Raw genomic sequence first — 23863 nt, 5'->3', positions numbered from 1 at the left:
TGTAATGGCTCTGAGGGCCAGATTTGGCTTGCGGGCCAGAGTTTGACATGTATGCTCTAGGGGTAAATACAGTTAACAACAAAGAAGCAGAGATGCAACAGCTTTTGGTTGTTTTTGTTCCCTGTGTACTTATATGGGCACATGGGTTCTTTATATTTTGCTTTTGTGTTCTTTTGCTGTTTTATTTTAAGAAAGCATTGTATCCTGCCCAGAAAACCATGAAAAATCTCAAGCTTCTTCTCAGGGCTGAAGTTCCTTCAGAAACGGAGGCGGAGATATTTATAAACACAATAATTTGGCCTAGGCTGTGCTGATTCTTTACTGATCTTGTTTTGTGTGGTTCGAAGGGATAACTGACAAGATGCGCTTGTTCCCCGCCCATTGTTTATTCAATACATGAGTTCTGGTGGTGTAATGATCTGTGTGTGGCAGCGTGCCCAGTGCTGCTTCTACCTCCGGGACATAACTTTGTCACATGGACAATCCAGTACAACTGGTTATATCCCAAGTAACGGGGATCAATGGAAATAGATCTGTGGAAACAGTTTTCTCAGACTGACAGGCAGCGCCGGCCTCAGCCAGTTCTAGTTTCTGTTATAACGCTGCATGCGAGGCAGAGATTTCCTCCATGCTAGCTTTTTGTACAGCAGTGTGTAATCAGATTATGGATACTACTTTATACTGGGCCTACCATGCTCTCTATTTACCATGTGAGTGATCTCTGTCCTCACTAGGAGTTCATATGCACACACGGGTGTGACAATAGCCCCCGTGACTTTAGGGAGCTTTGGGGGCCCATCCTCCTCCCCATCTGCATGCAGAGAAGTGTAGAGAGCGATGCTTTTGGTGTCACAGATCTCCGGGCATCACAGCAGCAGCACTCTGCTGCCATTCAGAGATGGATTACAATGTAATGGGGTCCTAGGCAAGGTATTCCTTTTGTGGTCCCTTTTGTAAGCTGAAATGAAGAGGTGAAAGAAGATGGCCCTACTCAGCAGGAGTATCAACGTTTTGAAAATGTGCCTTAAAGGACTCACAAGGCAAAAAAATAAAGGCTGGCGCACGAGCTTTTCTGAGCGCTTTTAAAAAACGCTAGTGCTTGGAAAAGCGCTTGGCTAATGTATTTGGGATGGAGCACACCAGAGCGATGCGCCTTTTTCCCAAATGCAAACGCGGGTCCTGCAGCATTTCTGCTGATTTCTGAGGTGATTCACCCTCAATGTGAAGTATAGGAAAGTGGAAAATAGCTCTAAAAAGGGCTAGATCAGATCGATTTTTCCAAGCGTTTTTGTTACAGAAGCTGTTCAGTTACAGCTCTACTGTAACAAAAATAAAAAAAAGCTAAACCAAAAATGCTCCTAAAACCGCTAGGCTTACTTAGAATATCGCTAGGCACGTACCTAGAATCTACTTTAAAAAAATCACTTCAAAAAGCACTAAGCGTTTGCGATTACACCAGCGCTTTTTGGTGTGCGCTGGGCCTAAGTGTAGTTTTCCTTACCTGCAGCATCTTCCAGCCTCTAGAAGTCATTTGTCTTTTGTAGCACCTCCGATTCTCTCCAGGGTCCCACTGGCAAGCCTGTAACGATCAGACTCCTGATGGGTGTGCGCGAGACTTTCCCATGTCACCGGGAGTGTACAGCACTGGTGCAGTAGTACTGTCGGCACAGTACTCTCCCAATGACATGGGTGGGTTCGCGCACAGGTACTCTCCCACGCATGCACAGAAGGCGCCAACCCATCTGTGGTCGGTGATCTGTACAGGCTGTCAGCAGGACCCCAGAGAGCATCAGAGCTAAGGGGAGGGACCCTAATGACTTCTATGGAATGGAAGAAGGCCCAGGTAAATAAAACTACATTTATTTTTTGGCCTTGTGAGTCCATTAGATGCATTTTCAAAACTTTGATACTCCTGTTGAGTGGAGAGACTTAAAATGAGTTTTACCAGAGCAAGATCTTTGAGAGGTGTGCATACAGAGGCATAATTACTACCATGTATATGGGGCTGTGATGTTAAACAGGGCTGTGGAGTTGATACAACAATCATCCCACCCACTCGAGTTTATAAAACCTCCGACTCTAGGTACCAAAAAATGACTCCGACTCCTTAGTCTAATACTTACCAGGACTGTGGAATTTGCACAAAAGTCATCAGATTTCCAGCGCGCTTAGTTTATGAAACCTCTGACTCCAGGTACCCAAAGTTGCTCGACCCCCTTGACTCCAGAGCCCTGATGTTGAATAAAGTAATTTGTGGTGCCAAATCTTTTCCAGTGAATCATTAGTGAAGTCCTGTTGGTACTCGGGTGAATCCTAGTACAAACTCGGGCACTGGTTATTTGGGCACTGCACATTCTTATTTTTGGCTGCTTTAAAAACATGCATAGCATGATTTCACTCGGTAGAGGGTGATGGTGCAGCAATTGCGTCTCGGGTTGATACAGGAGACCATGTGATCTATAACAAAATCTCCTAAGAATTATTTTTAACTCTTGACATCCCCACACAACAGGCTTATTTATTCAGCTGTTTAGGTCTTGAGGCTTTAGACATAAAAATATCTGAGAATTCCAGCTAAGTAACACCTTTGTTCAGAGCTTCCTGGGGTGGTTGTACAACCTGTCCTGAAGAGCGTTCTCACCAGAGTGTCTGACTATGCAGACAGTGTTCTGTCACACCTGCCAATCACCTGTTCCAGGCCAGAGATTTAAAGCTTCCTGACCACCAGAATTCGGAATGTAATTCGTAAACCAAGTTCGTAATGTTGTGTGCTGTTGGGGTAAGTCTTTATCTCAATAACCTATGGGATGGCTCCCTCATCTCTACCTGATCAGCAGCATGTACCGGACTTTGTAGTTTCCAGCAGTGTTTCTTACTTACCACAATGCATGCTGGGAGATGTAGTTTGAGGGTGTACAGTGCTTGACACCATTCGAACCAAATAGGTTAATCTTGGTCTTATCACACCACAGGACATGGTTCCTTAAGGTACATGTAGCGATGTTGGCGACCAAGAGACAGATCGATCTCTGATCGGAGAGAAATCTTTTGGGTGCCATAAACCGCAAGCCGATTTCCGATGAACGTCAGCACGTTCTCATTATTTGCCTAAATGATTTGATTTGCATGAATGATATGCCTGTATAACATACTGCTTGTACGTGGCTGTCGAATGACTTTATTGTATGATCTTTTTGCATAATAGCTTTGCATTAAAGGTGCAGTTTGAGCAACACAGTGGGTGTGCAAGCATAATTGTCTTAGGAGCTTTAAAGTGTTCCTGAGATGAGGGAGAAATACGTTTTATACATACCTGGGGCTTCTTCCAGCCCCCATTGCGCAGATTGCTCCCACGCCGCGGTCTAAAGCCTGCTAGATCCTCCCGTAGCAGCCCCATTCTCCAGGATCAGTCAGCGCATGCACAGAGCAGTCAAGCTCTCTCCTGGCGACAGGAGCAGGGCGAGCAAGAGCTCAGTACGCCCAACTGGCCACTAAGAACGTGCCGCTACAGGAGGATCTAGGAGGCGCTAGACTGCGGGCGAGGGGGCCAGAAACTTATTTTCCCCTTGTCTTGTCCACTTTAAGGTGCCTATAGGCGCATCACAGGGTGGAAAATTAAAAACAATCGGGCAGGACTACAGCATTGGCAGATCGACAGGGTGTGTTTATAGCACCAGATTTTCTCTAATTGGCATCCGGGACAACACGAGATCCGGTCCCGCCCAGGATCTGGGGAAACATAACCCCAAGAAGATTAAAAGCCCCCGCCCTCCCTCCAACCTCAGTTAATCTGTGTTTCCGCGTCGGAAACACCTAAGAAGAAAGCTCCCGAGTTTTGTTATTTTTGCACTCACCATTCGGTGAGTGAGTCCTTCAGGAGGTAGCGTGGCTTTTGCGGAGCAGGAGGTGACGCGGGCTACTGTCCTCCGGTGTCGGTGTATGCGGCCTAGGTGTCTGGTGTTTCTGGCCGGCATTACGCTTGTCCCCCCGTCAGACGCCGGCTCTGCAAGAGGCATCCGCGCTCTGGCCGGCGCCCGGAAGTGACGTCAGTGGAGGGCGGCCGGAAGTGGGGCGGACCTAGGAGAGCCAGGAAGGAAAAGAGCGTGCTCCTGGCGTCTCCCTTGCGCTAACCAAACCTCCCGCACTATACAGTGGTATTGCGGGGGAGAGAGAGGATGTCACAGCCGAAGGGTGAGCAGCCACAGCAGCGGGAGGCAGAGGCTGTAGGCACACCTTCCAAATCCTCTGGGCAAGCGCAGCCATCGGGTACAAGTCTGGTAAGCCCTCCAGTGGAGGATGGACTTTGTGGTTTTTCTATGCTGTGTACCGATGGTTTATGGAGTCTGTTGTCTTTTCTTCTGTTTTTTTAGACAAAGACTGATCCTAAGACAGCTGGTCAAGTTAAAAATTATAAACGATGTGGCTTGTGTAATAGCAAGATAGCTTTGGAGGCCCCAAGGAATTTATGTCAGGGGTGTACCGATGCTATTGTAGCCTCACATTCATCTGATATATTGAAGGGGGTAATGGAGGCTGTTAATAAGAACATGCAGGAAACTTTGGATAAATTTAAAGAGTCTTTTATCCCACAAGCTTCTGAGCACCTCCCAGGCCCTTCTTCAGGCCTTTTATCCCAATCTTCCGCCCTATCTGATATCTTTGGAATTGGAGAGGAGGGAGAGGAGGAGGGGGAAGAAGAAGAGGAGGAGGAGGGGGTTGCCGTCTCTCAGGATGAGGGTGAACAGCCCCATTCAGAGGGTTCGGATAGAGAGGAAAAAGTTAACACACCAAGATTCCTTTTTACTCCAGATGAATCTTCTGAGTTGCTCAAAGCAGTGTATACTACGGAACAAATTAAGGAACCCGTACCTGAATTAACTCCTCAGGATCAGGTCTATTCGGGTTTAGGTCAATCCAAGGGGAGAGTTTTTCCTTTTCATAAAACCCTTAAGGATATTATTACTTCTCAATGGCAAAATCCTGAAAGACCTCTATTCATACCTAAGTCAGCAAAAAGGAAGTATCCCTTTGACCAATCAGAGATTGATAAGTGGACAAAATGCCCTAAATTGGATGCATCTTTGTCAAAATACTCTAAAGACTCAGATTTATCCTTTGAAGACACTGGTGTTCTAAAGTATGTAATGGACAAAAAGGTTGATGCTCTCCTTAAAAAAGCTTGGGAATCAGCAGCCTTCGGATTCGTCCCAGGTGTTTCAGCCACATGTATCGCACGTAACCTTAGAATTTGGATGGATAATTTATTCGAACAAATCTCTAAGGGGGTTCCACTCAAAGACTATTCTGCCTCTCTGCCAGTTGTACTGAGGGCAGTCGCCTTTTTAGCGGATGCAGTTACAGAACTTATTCGCATCTCTGCGCGTACTACAGCCCTTGTAAATTCAGCGCGTAGAGCAGTGTGGCTGAAAACCTGGGAGGGAGATCAAACATCAAGGAATAGGTTATGCTCAATTCCGTTTGAAGGTGATCTTTTGTTTGGCTCAGGCCTTGACGATGTTTTATCTCGCTCTGCTGAGAAAGGCAAACAGTTCCCCAACAAAAAGAGAAGTTCTAGAGGCAAAAGACCCTTTGTCCCTATTAAACAATCTCCCGAACAATCTAAGAAAAAGAACGTGCAGAGAAAATGGTCCTTTCCTAAAGGAAGAGGTAGGGGAGGGTTCACACTCGGTAGGACTGAACCCTCCAAGCCCACTAAATGACTTACCGGTGGGAGGAAGGCTGAGATTTTTTCTTTCAGAATGGGAGAAGTTAAATCCCGACCCCTTTGTGTTATTAATTATAAAGCGCGGTTACCGGCTTCAATTTTCAGTTCAGCCTCCTCCCAGAAGGTTCGTGAATCCCCTTCCAAAAGACCCAGAAAGTGCCAGGGGCCTACAAGTGGAGATCCAAAAACTTTTAGCCAAAAGAGTAATTTTGCCGGTGCCCCCGGAAGAGGTATTCCAGGTGTATTATTCCCATGTATTTCTGGTGAAGAAAGCAAACGGGGAATTCCGCTTTATCCTGAACCTCAAATCCCTCAATCCATTTCTAATTTACAAGAGGTTCAGGATGGAAAGTATTTTTTCGGTAAAAGCCCTATTGCAGGGCAAGGAATATTTTGTTTCAATAGATCTCCGCGACGCCTACCTGCACATACCGATTTTTCACAACCATCAAAGATTTTTGAGGTTTGCAATCAGGATCCAGTCTCAAATTCATCATTTCCAATTTCAGGCTCTACCTTTTGGGATAGCATCCGCTCCGCGGATCTTTACAAAAGTTCTGGCCGAGGTTATGAAAGCTCTGAGGATCCAGGGAATATCGATTATTCCGTATCTGGACGACCTCTTGATTTTTGCAGAGACAATGGATTTGGTGTTGCAGCACAGGGACATTGTGATCAACACCTTGACAAGGGTAGGTTGGTTAATGAACTACGAGAAGTCGAATCTAACTCCTGCCCAGGAAATCACATTTTTGGGATACAGGATAAATTCCCTAGACAGAAAAATCTATTTACCCTCGGAAAAAATTACAAAGATTCATTCCGAAGTAAACAGATTACTTTTTCAAGAGACTTGCTCGATTCGCCAAATCATGAGGGTGCTAGGTCTATTTTCCTCTTCAATTCCGGCAGTCACCTGGGCCCAATCCCATGGCAGGGATCTTCAATCCCTTCTCCTACTCCACTGGGACAAATCGCAGGGATCTTTGGATCTCGTGATCAGCATACCAGATCAGATCAAAGACAGTTTGGCCTGGTGGCTAAATCCACACAGTCTAAGCAGTGGGAGAATTTGGAGACAATGCGATCCGATAAAGGTTTTTACGGACGCAAGTGCCTGGGGCTGGGGCGCAACAACAGAGGGTCAGCATGCGCAGGGGGATTGGACCGATTCAATAAGAAGGAAATCGTCAAATTTCAGAGAGCTGCTGGCGGTTCAAAGAGCGCTCCTATTTTTTCAGTCCCTGATAGAAGGAAGACACGTACGAATTTTTTCGGACAATATCACCACAGTAGCATATCTGTCGAAACAGGGGGGCACAAGATCCAAGGATCTAATGCTTCTCTCGTCGGAAATTTTCGGTTGGATAGAACCGCGTATTCTATCAATAACGGTGATTCACATAAAAGGGACCCTCAATGTGGAAGCAGACTTTTTGAGCCGCCGGCAGATCAGTCAGGCGGAATGGGAACTACATCCGGAGGTTTTCAGTTTAATAACAGAGAAATTTGGAATTCCGGAGGTGGACCTGTTTGCTTCACCAACAAATGCAAAGGTGAAGCACTTCTTTTCCCTACACAGGTGTCAGGGCTCCCTGGGGCTAGACGCCCTAAGTCTGCCATGGGGATTCAAGTTGAGTTACGCGTTCCCCCCAATAACCCTTCTTCCACAGGTTCTAGTGAAACTTCAAAGAGAATCAGGGAATCTGATTCTCATAGCTCCGCTTTGGCCAAAGAGGCCATGGTATGCGGCTTTGCTGAGAATGGCGACAAGTCCACCATTTCTGCTACCGGTTCGGCCGGACTTACTGATTCAGGGGCCGCTGGTCCATCCCAAACCCCACTTATTCAGACTGGCTGCATGGATCCTGAAAGGGTCATATTAAGGAATAAAGGTCTTTCTGACAGTGTTATTGAGACTCTTCTTAAATGTAGGAAACCAGTAACTCAGAAGATCTATCGGAAAGTTTGGAAAGTGTATATAGCCTGGTGTATTTCTCACTCCAGGAATCAGGGCCTAACTAGCTCGGTATTAGAATTCTTACAGAGTGGGTTTGATATGAAGCTAGCACCCAGCACTTTAAAGGTGCAATGTTCAGCTTTATCTATCCTTCTAGACAGACACTTAGCTCAGGAGGATTTAGTAAAAAGTTTCTTTAAAGCTTTAAAAAGGTCTACACCAGTCAGGCAAAAGATTTTTCCACAGTGGGATCTCTCTCTTGTCCTTAATGGCCTCACGAAGTCCCCCTTTGAGCCAATAGAAGGGATTGACATTAAATTTCTGACGCTCAAATTAGCTTTTCTGATCGCAGTCACATCTGCGAGGCGGTTGAGTGATTTGCAAGCCTTATCAGTTAAAGACCCCTTCCTAATCATATGTCCAGATAGTGTCAGACTTAGATTAGATCCGGCTTATCTACCTAAAGTGGCATCCGAGTTTCATAGGTCTCAAGAAATTATCCTACCTTCCTTCTGTTCTAATCCTTCGGGGGAGAGGGAGGAGAGATTTCATTGTTTAGACGTCAGGAGATCCCTGTTGGTTTATTTAAAGAGAGCAAGGGAATTTCGAAAATCCACCAGCCTTCTAGTTCTATTTTCGGGGAAGAATAAGGGTCTTCAGGCATCAAGGCAAACCATAGCCAGGTGGGTTAAACAGGTTATTTCATTAACATATGAGAAAAGTGACTGTCAGGTACCAGATAATATTAAGGCACATTCTACCCGATCATTATCCACATCCTGGGCAGAAAGGGCAGGAGCCACCATACAGCAAATATGCCGAGCTGCAACATGGTCGAGTGCATCAACCTTCATCAGACATTACAGGGTGGATGTACTATCCCAACAAGATCAATCGTTTGGCAAAAAGGTGCTACAGACAGTGGTCCCTCCCTAAAGGTGAGTCTTTAACCTTATTAAAGACTTACTTGTTTATCTCTCGTGTTGTCCCGGATGCCAATTAGAGAAAGACTCCTATTAGACCTACCGGTAATGGAGTTTCTGATTGGCATCCGGGACAACGGCTATAACCCTTCCCTTTCCTATCTGGCACCTTTCCTTTCTGAATTAATTCACGAGGAGGATTTTTTATAATAGTCACGGGAGAGATCTATTTTTTTACTTCCTTCATCTTGGTGTTCGACTTAGTTTCCTTTAGAAGCACTGAGGTTGGAGGGAGGGCGGGGGCTTTTAATCTTCTTGGGGTTATGTTTCCCCAGATCCTGGGCGGGACCGGATCTCGTGTTGTCCCGGATGCCAATCAGAAACTCCATTACCGGTAGGTCTAATAGGAGTCTTTTTTTTTTTTAACTTTTGCAGCAAAGCGTCAATGTCCTGCCTTTGGGGCTAACTTAAAAAATAGTCCGGGCAAGGGAGCACAGCCCGCCTACAGTTGAACAACTCTGGCCTGTAGCTTTGCTCTGCTTTGAACTTTTGCAAGCAAATATTTTTTATTTATTTTTTTTGAAGATTTTTTATTTAAAAGGAATTTTTTCAACAGAATGAGTTAAACAGAAAAAACGGGTACACCCATTATACAAGAAAACATATGGATCAGGTTAAAAAAGAGGTACAAATGGGTATAAAGTATACCATTGACTCCTCCAACAGAAGTAGGCACAGTGGTCCACGGATATAACCTACAATTAGGAAAAATGATTTATCATCTTATATCCATACATTTGCGAAATGGTAAATCAGCGTCCCATAAGACGCAAGCACATGGACTACCTGCATTGACATGGGACCTATCAGTTTCAGGAGGGAGCAGTTGGGTTTTCGAGCCAGAAAGATAGTTCGGATTTATAGAACTCGAGGGAAGAGAATAAAGAGGAAGTCAGTGGAGTGAGAAGGGGGACGTTACCAGCCAATGGGCACCTAGATGTAAAATGGCATGCCAGGGGTTCAAACGAGGGGGGGGGGGACTGCCACTTGACCACAAGGCACCATCGAGGAAGTTTTTGTTTAACCCGTAGAGGGCTCTAGAGCAGTGGTTCCCAACCTTTTCCGGCCCGGGGAACACTGTCTCCCCAATTTTTCTCCGGGGAACGGCGCGCGCGGGGGATGTGGCCCCCGGTTGTTTGCGCGACCTAGTGGACAGTGCCATGCGCAGCAGGCTATGGGGGGGGGGGTGGCTGGGGTGCGGCTGCATAGCTGGCATAGTTGCCCCAGTGTAGGGAGTTTAGTTGCCTCAGTATAGCTAGTATATTGCCCCAGTATAGCCAGAATAGTGCCCCAGTATAGTCAGTATAGTGCCCCAGCATAGCCAGTATAGTGCCCCAGCATAGCCAGTATAGTGCCCCAGCATAGCCAGTATAGTGCCCCAGTATAGTGCCCCAGTATAGCCCCCCAGTATAGCCAGTATAGTGCCCCAGTATAGCCAGTATTGTGCCCCAGTATAGCTAGTATAGTGCCCCAGTATAGCCCCCCAGTATAGCTAGTATAGTGCCCCAGTATAGCCAGTTTAGTGCCCCAGGATAGCCAGTTTAGTGCCCCAGGATAGCCAGTTTAGTGCCCCAGGATAGCCAGTTTAGTGCCCCAGGATAGCCAGTATAGTGCCCCAGGATAGCCAGTATAGTGCCCCAGGATAGCCAGTATAGTGCCCCAGGATAGCCAGTATAGTGCCCCAGGATAGCCAGTATAGTGCCCCAGGATAGCCAGTATAGTGCCCCAGTATAGTGCCCCAGGATAGCCAGTATAGTGCCCCAGTATAGCCCCCCAGTATAGCTAGTATAGCGCCCCAGTATAGCCCCCCAGTATAGCCAGTATAGTGCCCCAGTATAGCCAGTATAGTGCCCCAGGATAGCCAGTATAGTGCCCCAGGATAGCCAGTATAGTGCCCCAGGATAGCCAGTATAGTGCCCCAGGATAGCCAGTATAGTGCCCCAGGATAGCCAGTATAGTGCCCCAGGATAGCCAGTATAGTGCCCCAGGATAGCCAGTATAGTGCCCCAGGATAGCCAGTATAGTGCCCCAGGATAGCCAGTATAGTGCCCCAGGATAGCCAGTATAGTGCCCCAGGATAGCCAGTATAGTGCCCCAGTATAGTGCCCCAGTATAGCCAGTATAGTGCCCCAGTATAGTGCCCCAGTATAGCCAGAATAGTGCCCCAGTATAGCGCCCCAGTATAGCCAGAATAGTGCCCCAGTATAGCTAGAATAGTGCCCCAGTATAGCGCCCCAGTATAGCTAGAATAGTGCCCCAGTATAGTGCCCCAGTATAGCCAGTATAGTGCCCCAGTATAGTGCCCCAGTATAGCTAGAATAGTGCCCCAGTATAGTGCCCCAGTATAGCTAGAATAGTGCCCCAGTATAGTGCCCCAGTATAGCCAGTTTAGTGCCCCAGGATAGCCAGTATAGTACCCCAGAATAGTGCCCCAGTATAGCCAGTTTAGTGCCCTCCCGCCCGTCCCCGCGGCTGCCGCTGTTATTACCTGAACAGCTGCCGCTCTCCCCTGTCCGGCGCGTGTATATTCAAGCAGCGTATCTCCGGCTGCTCTGTGTGATGCGGAAGGAAGGAGGGCAGCGGCTTCCTGTAACGGCGATATGTATCGCCGTTACTATGGTAACCGAGCCCTGCCTCCTTCCGCATCACACAGAGCAGCCGGAGATACGCTGCTAGAATATACATGCGCTGGAGAGGGGAGAGCGGCCGCTGCTAAGGTAATAACAGCGGCGGCCGCGGGGACGGGCGGGAGGGGGAGAAGAGGACGGCACACCAGGCAACGTTCCGCGGAACAGTGGTTGAAAAATGCTGCTCTAGAGAACTCTTGCATTTTAATAGATTCCTTGCTGGAATCTATTGGAAATGTATGTGAATCAATTGTTTTGGAACATTGGGGTGAAATTTATAAGTGTAAGCCAAGTTTAAGCTGGCTAGACACTCATAGATTTCGGTTCAGTGTTCCAAAACGATTCCTGCCACATACTGTACATTAATTTATAGTAGCTCCCAACAGGAAATCTATTCAAAATGAATTGAACTACAGCGTTGCACTGTTTGATGCAATGCAAAGCTATGGGACATTAATCTACTGCTGCCGTTGCCTCCTCCCTCAATCAACCTAACTTTCTATCCTGTCCCATCGATATTTGCAATCGGTTTTTGGTTTAAAATAATTTTAAGATCAATCTGATGTTTTGGTGTATCTATTACCAGCAGATGAATAGAATTTAAAGAGTCGTATGGGAAAATCGGTATTTGGCCAACTTAAGTCTGCTTGTCTTCAGCAAACTGTGGGCATTCTTGTGCTGACAGTGCTCTGAAGTCGGTACAAAAATCATCCGACTCCTTGTACTCAAAATTACTCCGACTCCACAGTCCTGCTTGTGCATCATCTTTAGAATACCCTTACTTCTGGGACGGCAGCCAGTGTGATGCAGTGTGCGGCGTATGGTCTGAGCACTGACAGACTGACTCCCACCCCTTCAACCCCTGCAGCAAAGCTGCCAACACTTGTACGTCTGTTTGCAAAAGACAGCCTCTAGGCATGATGCTGATCACATGCACTTGATTTCTTTGGTCGACCATGGTGAGGCCTGTTCTTTTAAACTGCTTGTTAGTCTTGGCCACTGGGCTGCAGCTCAGTTTCATGGTGTTTGCAATCTACTTCTATCCCAGGCCACCTTTATCTAGAGTAAAGTTTTGTTCTATTTTGCCTCAGAGAAGAGTTCTCTGCCATGAGGTGTGATGTTGAACTTCCAGTGACCATCATGAGTGAGAGAGGATAACACCCGACCTAACACGTCTGCTCACCATTGACACCCGAGACTTTAACATTGAGGAACATCTGCGTGTAATATAACGCAGGCCCCCTACCATGCAGAGTATGCATTGGAAGCCGTACCGTTACCATAACTACCTGTCATTGCTCGAGCGCTTGTGTCTCCCAGGCAGCTTCCTAGCCTGCCACTAGAGCTCCAGGCTCACTGCGGTCACATGACAGCTTGGAGCTCTTGCGGCAAGTTACAGACCTGCGGGGGAGAGACTATTTTAAGCTGGAGTGATGAGGTAGCTATGCTCTGCCAAACTTCAATACACACTCTGCACTGGGGGCCAGGAAAACATCGGGGGGCTTATCTGTGAGTATATACAGTAATTGACAGTAATATATATATGTGTATGTATGTGTGTGTGTATGTATGTGTGTGTGTGTGTGTGTACTTGGGTTGGGTCACAGAACTGCAGGCTTATGCTGAATACACACGGTACAATTTTCCATGCGATAGATGGATCCGATAGATAAAATTCATGTCCGATATTGCTCCCAATCGCTTCGCGCTCGATTTCTTATAACGGTGAATGGAAAAAGATAAGGAAAACGAATGAAGATAACAGAATCAAGTGCAGAATCGTGCCGAAAAAACGATCGGGTCGCAAAATCGCACGGAAAAAGGAACGTGTGTACCCAGCATTAGGCTGCTTTTTCACTAGGAAGCGTGACTGCATGCAAAATCACTCTGTAATGCTATTGCACAACTGACATTTCTCACTCGCGATCGTGCCATGAATTGTCGGGAACAGAGCATAATCGCACCAATAACCATGCAGGCCAACGAATGTGATTCAGGAAAATGGAAACCTGCTTATTGAAAAGGTGCGTTAGGATTTACGTGTTAATCGCAGTGCTATTGCAATCTGCAAAACTAGCAATCTGCGTTTTTTATTTTGAGCGGATCGCAGCAATTAATACAGCAGTCTTTTTCCAGGTTTGTGGATTGGTATAGGCTCCTGCAATTGGTTCACAAAAGGCATCTCTGGAATAACAGCCTTCCTTTTCCCAGACTCCAGAGCCTTGCAGAGTATGAGCATTGTGATAAGTGTTGGGATTCAGCTTGGAGGCCACTGATTTCATTAAGTGTAGTATTCCTGAGACACTCAGGCAGCTATTTGAGTTTTATGGAGAGGCTCTTCAGCCGGCCTGTGAAAGCACCTGGCCACAAGCTGTAAAAAGTGTGAAATCTGTTTAGTGTGCGTGTGACAGGCGTTTAGACAGATGCTTTGCTTAAGCCTAAAAACCTACTCATGGTGTTGCATTGGGGGAGGGAGAGGTATCTCACCGGGCCGTTGGGGTATAGCCAAGCCCTGCATGTAGCAAGCGGGTGATGCGTCCATCACCCCGACTGAATCAAGCAGGCGGTTTATCCCATTCCGCTCTGTCGCTTGGCCCTATCTCTATTGATCTGACATTCTGTTTATCTGATGCTGCACACAGTACTGCTTCGCCAGGGAAAAACACACAAAACAAGCGCCGTGCATCAGCACTTTCATTGTACCCTGCGCCGGAGCTCCCTTCACATGGTAACTAAACCCCCCCCCCCACACCATTTTTTTTAAAAAAGGGAACACAAACTTTTTTTTCTCCCCCTGTGCCTCTTCCCAGTCCATTCTGTCTGTCTTGTCCAATGCTGAGTTCACCGAGGACTCTGCTTGTCGTCTCCCCCTCGTGGTATTTGTGCTCCGGGGCTCGTGCTATGTCACCCCTGTCCCCCCACTCTGTGTAGTGTCTTCATCTGTTCTTTTTGGCGAGCCTGTCGGGACGGAGTTGAGCTCTGTCTTGCTTGTGTTTATTCCAGGGGGGCAGTTTAGACAGACCATGGCTTCATTTAAGCTTGATTTCCTGCCTGAGATGATGGTGGATCATTGCTCTCTGAATTCCAGTCCTGTGTAAGTGTAACTTTTTGGGCCGTCTCCTTCCGTATAGTCAAGAAGTAGCTCTGCTTTCCTTTTTTTTTCGTCTTTTTGTGCCTTTTGTGGCATTTGCTCCTCGTAACTTTTGTCATTTGATTCAAGTGTGATTTCACTTTTTTTTTGTTTTGTTTACTTTTAGCAGCTAATTTCACCTCCACCTGTCTCTGGGGTCATAGATCTGAGTGTCTGGTGCTGACTACATGCTGTTGTCTGATTTGGCAAGGGGGGTAGATGGCCATTTTTCCGATGGTGTTGATTTTTCACATTCCTGTGTGTGCTGTGTTTGTCCCATACGTAACACTGGATTAACTCCTTACGTGGAGCTTTCGTTTAACTCTGTGCACCGCTGTGAAAAGCATTTTTAACTCTCGTCACGCCTGTCTTTGCCGCTGCTCTTTTCCACCTTCTGTGTCTGTTGTTTTTTTTGAAGTATCCGTCTGTGCTTGTTGTAGATCCAAGAAGATGAACGGCACCATGGACCATCCAGACCACCCGGATCCCGACTCCATCAAGATGTTTGTGGGACAGATTCCTCGCAGCTGGTCTGAAAAAGAGCTGAGGGAGCTGTTTGAGCAGTACGGTGCCGTGTATGAAATAAACGTTCTGAGAGACAGAAGCCAGAATCCGCCACAGAGTAAAGGTGAGATGAGGCCGAGAAAGGCCATAGGCAATTTGTGTTTTTAGCGGCTGAGAAGGTCCAGCTGCTGGTGTGGTTGCTTTTTAATATGGAACCTACAAGCATGGTGATGGAACACTGATTGTTGTTCGCTGATGTTTTGTTCATAAGGGATCAGTGAAGTTAAATATGCAGTAATCTATCAATTTGCTCATCAAGAGACGCCGATAAGAGTAATTTGCAGCACGTAGGCCTGTGCTGTCATTGAAAGGTTCAGGAGACAGTGGCCCACTGCAATCCCCCCCCCCACCCCCACCTTTCTCACTGAGTGGTTTCTGTTGTCCCAGCAGGCCATCTGGCTCCTAATGTGGATGTCTCCAATTTTCAAAGAACACCTAAAGGGAGAAGGATTTAGAGGCTGCCATATTTCCTTTTAAGCAATACCAGTTGCCTGGCTGTCCTGCTGATCTTCTGCCTCTAATACTTTTAGCCATAGATCCTGAACAAGAATGCAGCAGATTAAATGTTTCTGACATTATTGTCAGATCTGACATTAGCTGCATGCTTGTTTTTGGTGTGATTCAGACAGTACTGCAGCCACATAGATCAGCAGGGCTGCGAAGCAACTGGTATTGTTTAAAAGGAAATAATTATGGCAGCCTCCATACTCCGTTCACTTCAGGTGTCCTTTAAAAGCACGGAGTATGAGGATTTTTTTTCTAAATGAATCTCCCCTATAATGTAGGGGGGGGGGGGGGGGGGGGTTGAGTCTCACTTATAGGGTGCTGCTCTTCTGGCCCATATGGCAGAGTTCCCCAACCCTGTCCTCAAGGCCCACCAACAGTACATGTTTTGCTGGAAACCACAACCATGCACAGGTGAGGTAATTAGTGTCTCAACAGAAAAGATTAACTCCCTCTGTGGATTTCCACAAAACATGCATTGTTGTTGGGCCTTCAGGACAGGGTTGGGGACCACTGCAATGGGATTCGCTGCACACCAGCCGCCTCTGCCAAATTTTGTAGTTCCCAGCAGTGTCTCTGGGAGATGTAGTCCAAGGATGCAAGAAAATATTGGTACTCTTAATATACTGATGACCTCTCCCAGCATGCATTGTGCAGGTGAGAGAGACACTGCCGGGAGCTACAAAATCCTGCAGATGCGGCCCATCTGTCTAGAAGATGGCATATCCTGTACAGGCCGGGTGCCAGAGGAGCAGCACCCTGTAGGTAAGTCTTAAGTAGTGAGGCTCACCGTTAACTGCACACTTATGGGGAGGTTCTTTAAAAAAAGAAATCCTGCTACTCTGTTCCCTTCCCTTTAACATTCACAAAAAGATATGGTCACGCTAGTGCTTGCCTATAGGCAGGGCTGCAGAAAAGGGGAAGGATCTTTTTCTGCTCACACTACACTACATGTGATTCCGATGTCCGATTTTGGATTCCGATTAAAAATCTTAGCAGCATGCAGTATGTTTTTAAATCTGAATCCAAAATTGGATCCGATAAAAAATCGGAATTGCGTGTAGCGTGCAAGAGGCCTAAGTTTGAGCAGGAGGCAAAGCTTCTCCCAGCTGCTACTTCCAGCTTTCCTATAGATCAGCTGTTTTCTGCTGAGCGTGGGATTTCCAGGCTACAATATTGCTTAGTAAGGTTCATTGATGAGGGTTTAAAACATTGTTTTCAGATCTATATTCATAAAGTCTAGACCTCAACTCCATATTTTTTGGCTAGCTAAGGACGCACCCTGTGGTTGGGAAAACGGCAGAACTTAGATTGGTCAATTCACTTATTTAACTCCTGATGAATTTGTTGGCCTAGTTCATGAGCCATGACACCAGCTGCTGTAATAATGTGCCAGATGGAAATGGAGGACATTTGTGGACCTTGCCTGCGTCATCTGTGTACGGGTTGGGTTCACTGGCTGATTGTAAAGCCCAGGAGAATAGTGGGTGCATCATTTTACATGACTATGTGAAGTAATTTGCTTTGCATTAGTATGCCCTGAGTTGAACTGTAACTATGAAAACATATTGGTATATTGATTGGTTCCTCCCATATTGGAAAATGTTTGTTCTTAATAAATGCATTAACATTAAATTGACAATGAGTAATTTAGCAATGCCTTGCAACTCCCTAGTTTCCGTTAAGAGGTGGTGTGCTTAAATATACTAAAACCAAACACATGCATTACTGTTTAAAGAACAAGCGACACCCATGCTAACCTAGAAATAAAAAACACATATACAAGCAGATAAATACTACTTCTACTTGCATAACAGATGTATTGTGCTGTCTACGTAATGATTCCTGTGAATTTAATAAAGGAAAAGCAGAGAATCCTATTCTAGGCAGTGGCCATCCTGCCAAGCTAATGCTGACATCATATCCTCTCCGCCTCTTGTTTTCCCCCCTCCCTTCTCTTGCTCATTGTGTATTCATTAGCTGCCCTCTTCACAGAGTGTTTTTTTTTTTTACACATCCAATCACTGAGTCACCTCAGCCTTGCTTGTAAACGCAAGTGAGCAGAGGCGTTTCAGATAAGAAAGGTAGGCAGGGAAATGGAAGAGGAGGAATATATTCTATATAAAAAGAACTCCCAGCATTCAACTTTTTGGCACTGTTTGGCACTAGGGCCAGTGCTCCTAAAGTATGCGATAACTACAAACCATAACAGCAGAAAAAGTTTTGAATGCAGGATTAGCATCTTTATCACTTATTACACTCAGACCAGTTGCTATTGAAATTTGATTTTTATGGTGACAATACCACTTTAAGATACTGCTAGGTTACCTCTATTGTTTACAGTAAGAAATGACTCATGGCTCTCCTGTATTCAGAACCTGCTTAAAAGGAACCCGAGGTGAGAGATGCATAGAGGCTGCTGTGCTTATTTCCTTTTAAACAATACCTGTTGCTTGACAGCCCTGCTCATATTTCTGGTCAGTAGTGTCTGACACACACCTGAAACAAGCATGCAGCTAGTCCAGTCAGACTTCATGCAGAGCACCTGTATGCTTGTTCAGGGTCTATGGCTACAAGTATTAGAGGCCGAGGATTTGCCAAACAACCAGGCAAAGTGCATTGCTTAAAAATAAATGTCAGCCTCCATATGTCTCACGCCTCGGTTTCCCTATAAAGAGGCACTGTAGTGACATATAGTAGAATGCAGTAAGTTATTCAAAATACCCACTTTTATGGTAATTTATCTGGTTTCAGCCTCAGAAATCCTTTCTATATCTATATAGATAGATAGATCTATATAGGCAAGTTGCCTGCGCAGTAGAGCGGACCCGACGGAGGTCGGCTATTTCCGCCTATCTCTGTGCTGAGAGCCGCAACAGCGCCCCCGCTGGAGCCAGGGAAGGTAAATATGTCAAGCCTTGTCAGGCTTGTCTAGCCAGGATTGCTAGACCCGTCAGGGGAGCCAGTGCTGGATTGTCTGCAGCTACAGGGATGGGTGAAGCCTCATTGGGACCCTGAGGCTTCTCCCTCCCGTGGCAAGTACCCCCCAGGGGAGGTTTTTTTGGTACAGGGTCCTTTAACAGTTCCTTTAACCACTTAAGGACCGGGCTATTGTGGCTAAATCTGTGCTGCGTGCACTGCACAGATCGGGAACCACGCAGGGCGATCAGACTTTACCCCCCTTTTTTTCCCCCCCACTAGGGGGATAACCTGCTGGGGGGGTCCGATCGCCGCCGCTCCGTCTGGCCGAGCGGGGGTCCTCCTCAAAGCCCCCCTCCGCAGCGATTTCCGCCCTCTGTTCCTCTCCCTTTCCCTATGGGCTGCGCAGGACGGACATCCGTCCTGCGCAGCCTAGGATAGGCTTCAGCCTATCAAATGCCGGAGATCGCTGATCTCCTTTACGGCGCTTTCCTGCGTGTTTACAATTAGCCTGCGAGCCGCGATCGGAGGCTCGCAGGCTATTCACGGAGACACCCTCCGTGAAGTAACATGGAACGTTTCCATGTAAAACCACAAACCAGTGGTTAAAGCAGAGTTCCCCAACCTTTTCCTCACGGCCCACCAATAGTACTTGTTCTGCAGGAAGCCACACATAATCACAGGTGGGGGTAATTCGTGTTGCAGAAGAGATGATTAAAGTACCTATGTCGTGAAAATCTTAAACATTTTTAAATACATGTAAACATGCAAAGAAGTACGGTTCTACCAGAGTAAAATGATCAATAAATTACTTTTCTCCTATGTCGCTGTCACTTACAGTTAGTAATAGGAATCTGACATTACCGACAGTTTTTGGACTAGCCCGTCTTCTCATGGGGGGTTCTTTTCTTTTTTAAAAACACTTAGTGAATGGCAGTTTATCGGTCTAACTGCCCCAAAAAAAAGCGTGCAGGGAGGCTGGCCAGCATCTTTGTATAAATCTTTTTCAGGGAATGTCTTTATAAAGAATAAAGGCCATGCTGAGAATCCCCCATGAAGAGATGGACTAACCCAAAACCTGTCTGTAATGTCAGATTTCTACTACCTACTGTAAGTGACAGCAACATAGGAGAAAAGTAATTTATGGCTCATTTTACATTTTGGAAGAAATGTATTTCTTATTCGTATGTGTTTTTTTAAATTTTAAGATTTTCGCGACAGTTGCTCTTTAACTACCTCTGTGGCTGTATACAAATCATGCAGTGTTGGGGGACCTTGAGATCTGGGTTGGTTAACGCTGCTTTAAAGGACAACTGAAGCAAGAGGGATATGGGGGCTGCCATATTGCTTTCTTTTAAACCATACCAGTTGCCTGGCTATCCTGCTGATCCTATGCCTTGAACACTTAGACACAGCCCCTGAACAAGCATGCAGAAGATCAGGTGTTTCTGACATTCTTGTCGGATCTGACAAAATTAGCTGCCTGCTTTTTCTAGTGTTATTCACACTCCTGCAGCCAAAGAGATCAGCAGGGCTGCCAGGTAACTGGTATTGTATAAAAGGAAATAAATGTTATCCTCCATATTCCTCTCGCTTCAGCTGTCCGAGAACCTATTTAAAGTTTTTAGGTTTGTTTTTTTTTCTGGTCATCAGTCATTCTGACTTTTACAAGTTTGGTCTTTTCTTTTTTCAGTGGGAGAGCTATTGGTTATGGCAGATTCAGTGATGTTATGACAAGAAGATAGAGCTTTAGTACACTTGTTACTGTAATCCTCAAGCTACAGAACAGTGATGGCTAACCTTGGTAACACCAGCTGTGACAACTACAAATCCCATCATGCCTCTGCCTCCTCGAGTTATGCTTACAGCTGTCAGAATGTTGCAATGCCTCATGGGATTTGTAGTTCCACCACACCTGGAGTGCCAAGGTTAGCCATCACTGCTATAGAAGAAACCAGTGGAAAGTCTAGTGTGCTACAACTCACACACCATTATCTGAAGGGGTATTGATTGCTACTTCCGCCATCCCTGTCCTCTACCAATGTACCATACTAAAGCAGGCCTGGCTAGTACAGGTTCTGAAGTTTCATTTCATTTGAAGAATGTCAGTACAGTACTGTTGACTTATTGTCCTAGTATGGTGAGAATAAGCTCCAGGGGACTGCAGGTAAGATTGCTCAGCAAGTCATAAAGTGACAAGTCAGAATGAATTAATGCTCCGCAACCAATCTGCCCAAAGGCCGTTTATAACATCCGGGATCGCGTGACCAGTCATTATGGTAAATGGGGCCTCAGTAAGATTTAAACCTACTGCAGGCATTTTTGCGGTGCTTCCTCCTTCAGTAACAATGCAAGTGAATGTGGAACAGGGTTGGACACATTTTATGTGAAATTCAGGAACTATTCTGTCCAGGTCAGGAGCCAGTTGTTACATTTTGGTTGTTTTAAGCTGGCCACTAACGGTCCAATTTCTAGCGAAAAATCGTTTGAGCGATCAGAAATTCTGATCAGACGAAAAATCGTTCACTACACCATCAACTAACCAATCTTTGCTTCCTATCTATCACGACCACCAAGAAAATCCAAATTTTCGTTCGACGAAAATTCATTCGGGCGACATTTTTTTCACTCGTTCATAATCGATTGTGTCCACCAATGGAGATTATTTACAACCAATCCGATCAGAATTTCTGATCGCTCTAACGATTTTTCGCTAGAAATTGGACCGTTAGTGGCCAGCTTTAGCAGCAAACAAAAGCTTGAAAGTGGAGCACCAGCTGAATATTTCAAAGCATGCATCTGCCTTGGCAAAATACAGAAATACACCTTATTATCTCTAGTTTTATTGTAACAAAATGTAATACACAGACATGCCTGTGGTTTCTCTCAGGTCACTGCTCAATTGCTTTGCAGATATCACTATATATATAATCCCGTAATACACACCACTAAAGTGAACCCAAAGCAGCCCACAAAAAAGTTAAATATTGAGGTAGAGACAAGCCTGTGGATAGTCCAGAGAGCGCCCTTGTTCTCCTCGCCCCCACTGTTCACACACATGGACCCTCTGAACATATCCAACAAGAGCTTGTCTAATATGTTCTCATAGCCATATCCCACATTGTTTTAGGTAAGTGTGTACGAGTTTTGCTATTTTATGGGGGGGGGGGGGGGGGGGGGGATTTAGGTTTAAGTCCTAATGCAGAATGCAGTGAATGGATGACTGGAGGTGGTCTCCTCAGGTCCTGGTGCACCCTCTGCATCATCGCTGTATTACCAATGGTATGAGACACCACCTCCCCATAGAGTAAGTGTCATTGCAGTACACTCCACAAAGCTGATAGGTGTGTAAAGAGATGCAAAATGTTTCTCTGCTGCATGCAGAATCATTAACAAGCGAGTCTGGGAGTGGTAAACCTGTGGGTATCTTTAAGCCATATACTGTTGCCATGGTTTCTAGCAAGTTTCCTGAAGTTATGGCTGCTGAAGATGAAAGAGAAACATTAGTGGAATACAGTTACAAAATGGCTTATGTTAAGTTATAAAAGTATATAAGTGTAGTGTTCTATAGAATTTTTTTTTTTTATGCTGAAGTGGGATAACTGTTAGTGATTAGTGATTTTATAGCGATTTGGTGAGAAATCTCCCAAAGTATTTTATTGGTAAAGTGCTTTTCAAAAGACTGGAAAGCGCTGGCGATCAGAAAAGCTTTTTAAGGGCCCATTCACACTTGGGCATTAGTGGGGGTTTACTGATAACGTCAGCAATTGTGTTTTTTAAAGCGCTAGTGCATTGTTGGGTGTATGGCAGTGATCTCACTGCCTCGATCACCGGCGATTTGCAATTAGCTCGAAAGACGCAAATGTGCTACATGCAGCATTTTTCTGTGTCTTTTGAGCAATCAGGATTGCAATGTATTTCAGTCGTAATTGCTCAAAACATGAAAATGTCCAGTGAAAAATACACGTTAATCGCGTAAAAATCTCCCAACGCAAAATGCTAGTGCTAATCGCTAGCGTTTTGCGATCTCAAGTGTGAACGGGGCCTAAAGTTAATCTAAAGGGGTAATAAGTGCCGGGGGGATACTTGCCTCAGGAGGGCAAAGCTTCTGGATCCCAAAGAGGCTTCCCCTGTTGTCCAACTCTGGCACCCCCAAAAGTCTTTGTAAGACAAAAAAAAGTTAGATGGTTGCCAAGAGGGAAGGCTCTTTCCCGTTCCTTCCTGTATACCCTCGTTCCACTGCCAAGAGGGAAGGCTCTTTCCCGTTCCTTCCTGTATACCCTCGTTCCACTGCCGGCCCCCAGTTCCAGCCTTCCGACTTCTAATGTCGAGGGAGGACTTCGGATCTCCTCGAAAAGGTCACGGAAGTACCCAGGTGCTTCCGAAGCCTAGCGGCTCTGTAGTACCGTACTTCTGAAGAGACGGCCGGCAGGGATTTGAACAGGGGCCCGACAGTGGAATGAGGGGACACAGAGGGGAATGGGATGGCTCTAATGCAGTGTTCCCTACCGTGTCCTCAAGGCCCACCAACGGTGCATGTTTTGTGGAAATCCACACAGATAGGTAATCAGCTCTGCTGAGACACTAATTACTCCACCTGTGATTGTTTGGTTTCCTGCAAAACATGCACTGTTGGTGGACCTTGAGGACAGGGTTGGGGAACTCTGCTTTAAGGCATCCAGATTCTTCCCTCTTCAGTAAGTAACTTATTTATTAGGTTGTGGTTGTCCTTTATAAATAAAGAATTCTGTTAGGTTTGTTGTATTGCTTATACTCTCCACTTTCCTGTAGCAATACTCGGGGCTTTTATAGAAATGAGAAATAGGGACTTGTGATCTTGTCCACCTGCCCTCCGGCTAGATGGTTGGAGTTGGTGAAATACTTGCGTGCTTGAGTGCTTGTTCTCTCAGCCGCTGCATGTTGTGGAACAGGATTGTTTTGATTTGTGGACTGGCGTCACTGGAGCCTCATATACTTGAGATTTATTGCAAACATCTGTCTGCGCTGGAACTGACTTGTTTTTCTCTCCCACCTCCTCAGGATGCTGTTTTATCACTTTCTACACACGAAAGGCCGCGTTAGAAGCACAAAATGCTTTGCATAACATGAAGATTCTTCCCGGGGTGAGTAGAGGAACGCTTTGTGGAAAAATGATTGAGCGTTTGCCTGTGAATGCACCATCGGGAATTGTAACCTCCAACGGGCCTATTTTTTCCAATTCTCTTTTGTACTCAGATGCATCATCCGATCCAGATGAAGCCAGCTGACAGCGAGAAAAATAATGGTAAGTCGCACAGTTCTAAGAATGTGTTCTCAGGTACCTTCTGACAGGTGCGATTGTGCTTTTCACACATCGAGGGTGGCTAAAGTCTCCCCCCTTCCTGTTTGGCTTCTCTTCCTTCCTGTGTGCTGCATACTCCGCACTCTCCCCCACAAAGCTCATTACTCGCG

At 45.9% G+C, this 23863-nt stretch overlaps 1 protein-coding gene across 6 annotated transcripts in view; it reads left to right on the top strand.

The window, feature by feature from the left end:
- The window catches only part of CELF1 (CUGBP Elav-like family member 1), a 93267-nt gene that overhangs the window by 40299 nt on the left and 29105 nt on the right, over positions 1–23863 (top strand). For 4 of the 6 annotated variants that reach the window (XM_068261643.1, XM_068261641.1, XM_068261642.1 and 1 more), the window contains exons 3-6: positions 14299–14389; positions 14866–15053; positions 23453–23535; positions 23648–23696. In XM_068261643.1, the coding sequence (XP_068117744.1) occupies positions 14319–14389; positions 14866–15053; positions 23453–23535; positions 23648–23696 (391 nt within the window). In that variant the 5' untranslated portion in view covers positions 14299–14318. Of the gene's footprint in view, positions 1–14014; positions 14024–14298; positions 14390–14865; positions 15054–23452; positions 23536–23647; positions 23697–23863 lie in introns of those variants that run through there. The other 2 variants (XM_068261640.1, XM_068261644.1) reach the window with 2 other exon arrangements.

Source organism: Hyperolius riggenbachi, chromosome 11, assembly GCF_040937935.1.
Source record: "Hyperolius riggenbachi isolate aHypRig1 chromosome 11, aHypRig1.pri, whole genome shotgun sequence".
NCBI classification, from domain to species: Eukaryota; Metazoa; Chordata; class Amphibia; order Anura; family Hyperoliidae; genus Hyperolius; species Hyperolius riggenbachi.
Note: the sequence above shows the minus strand (reverse complement) of the source record. Positions and strands in the feature narration are given on the sequence as shown.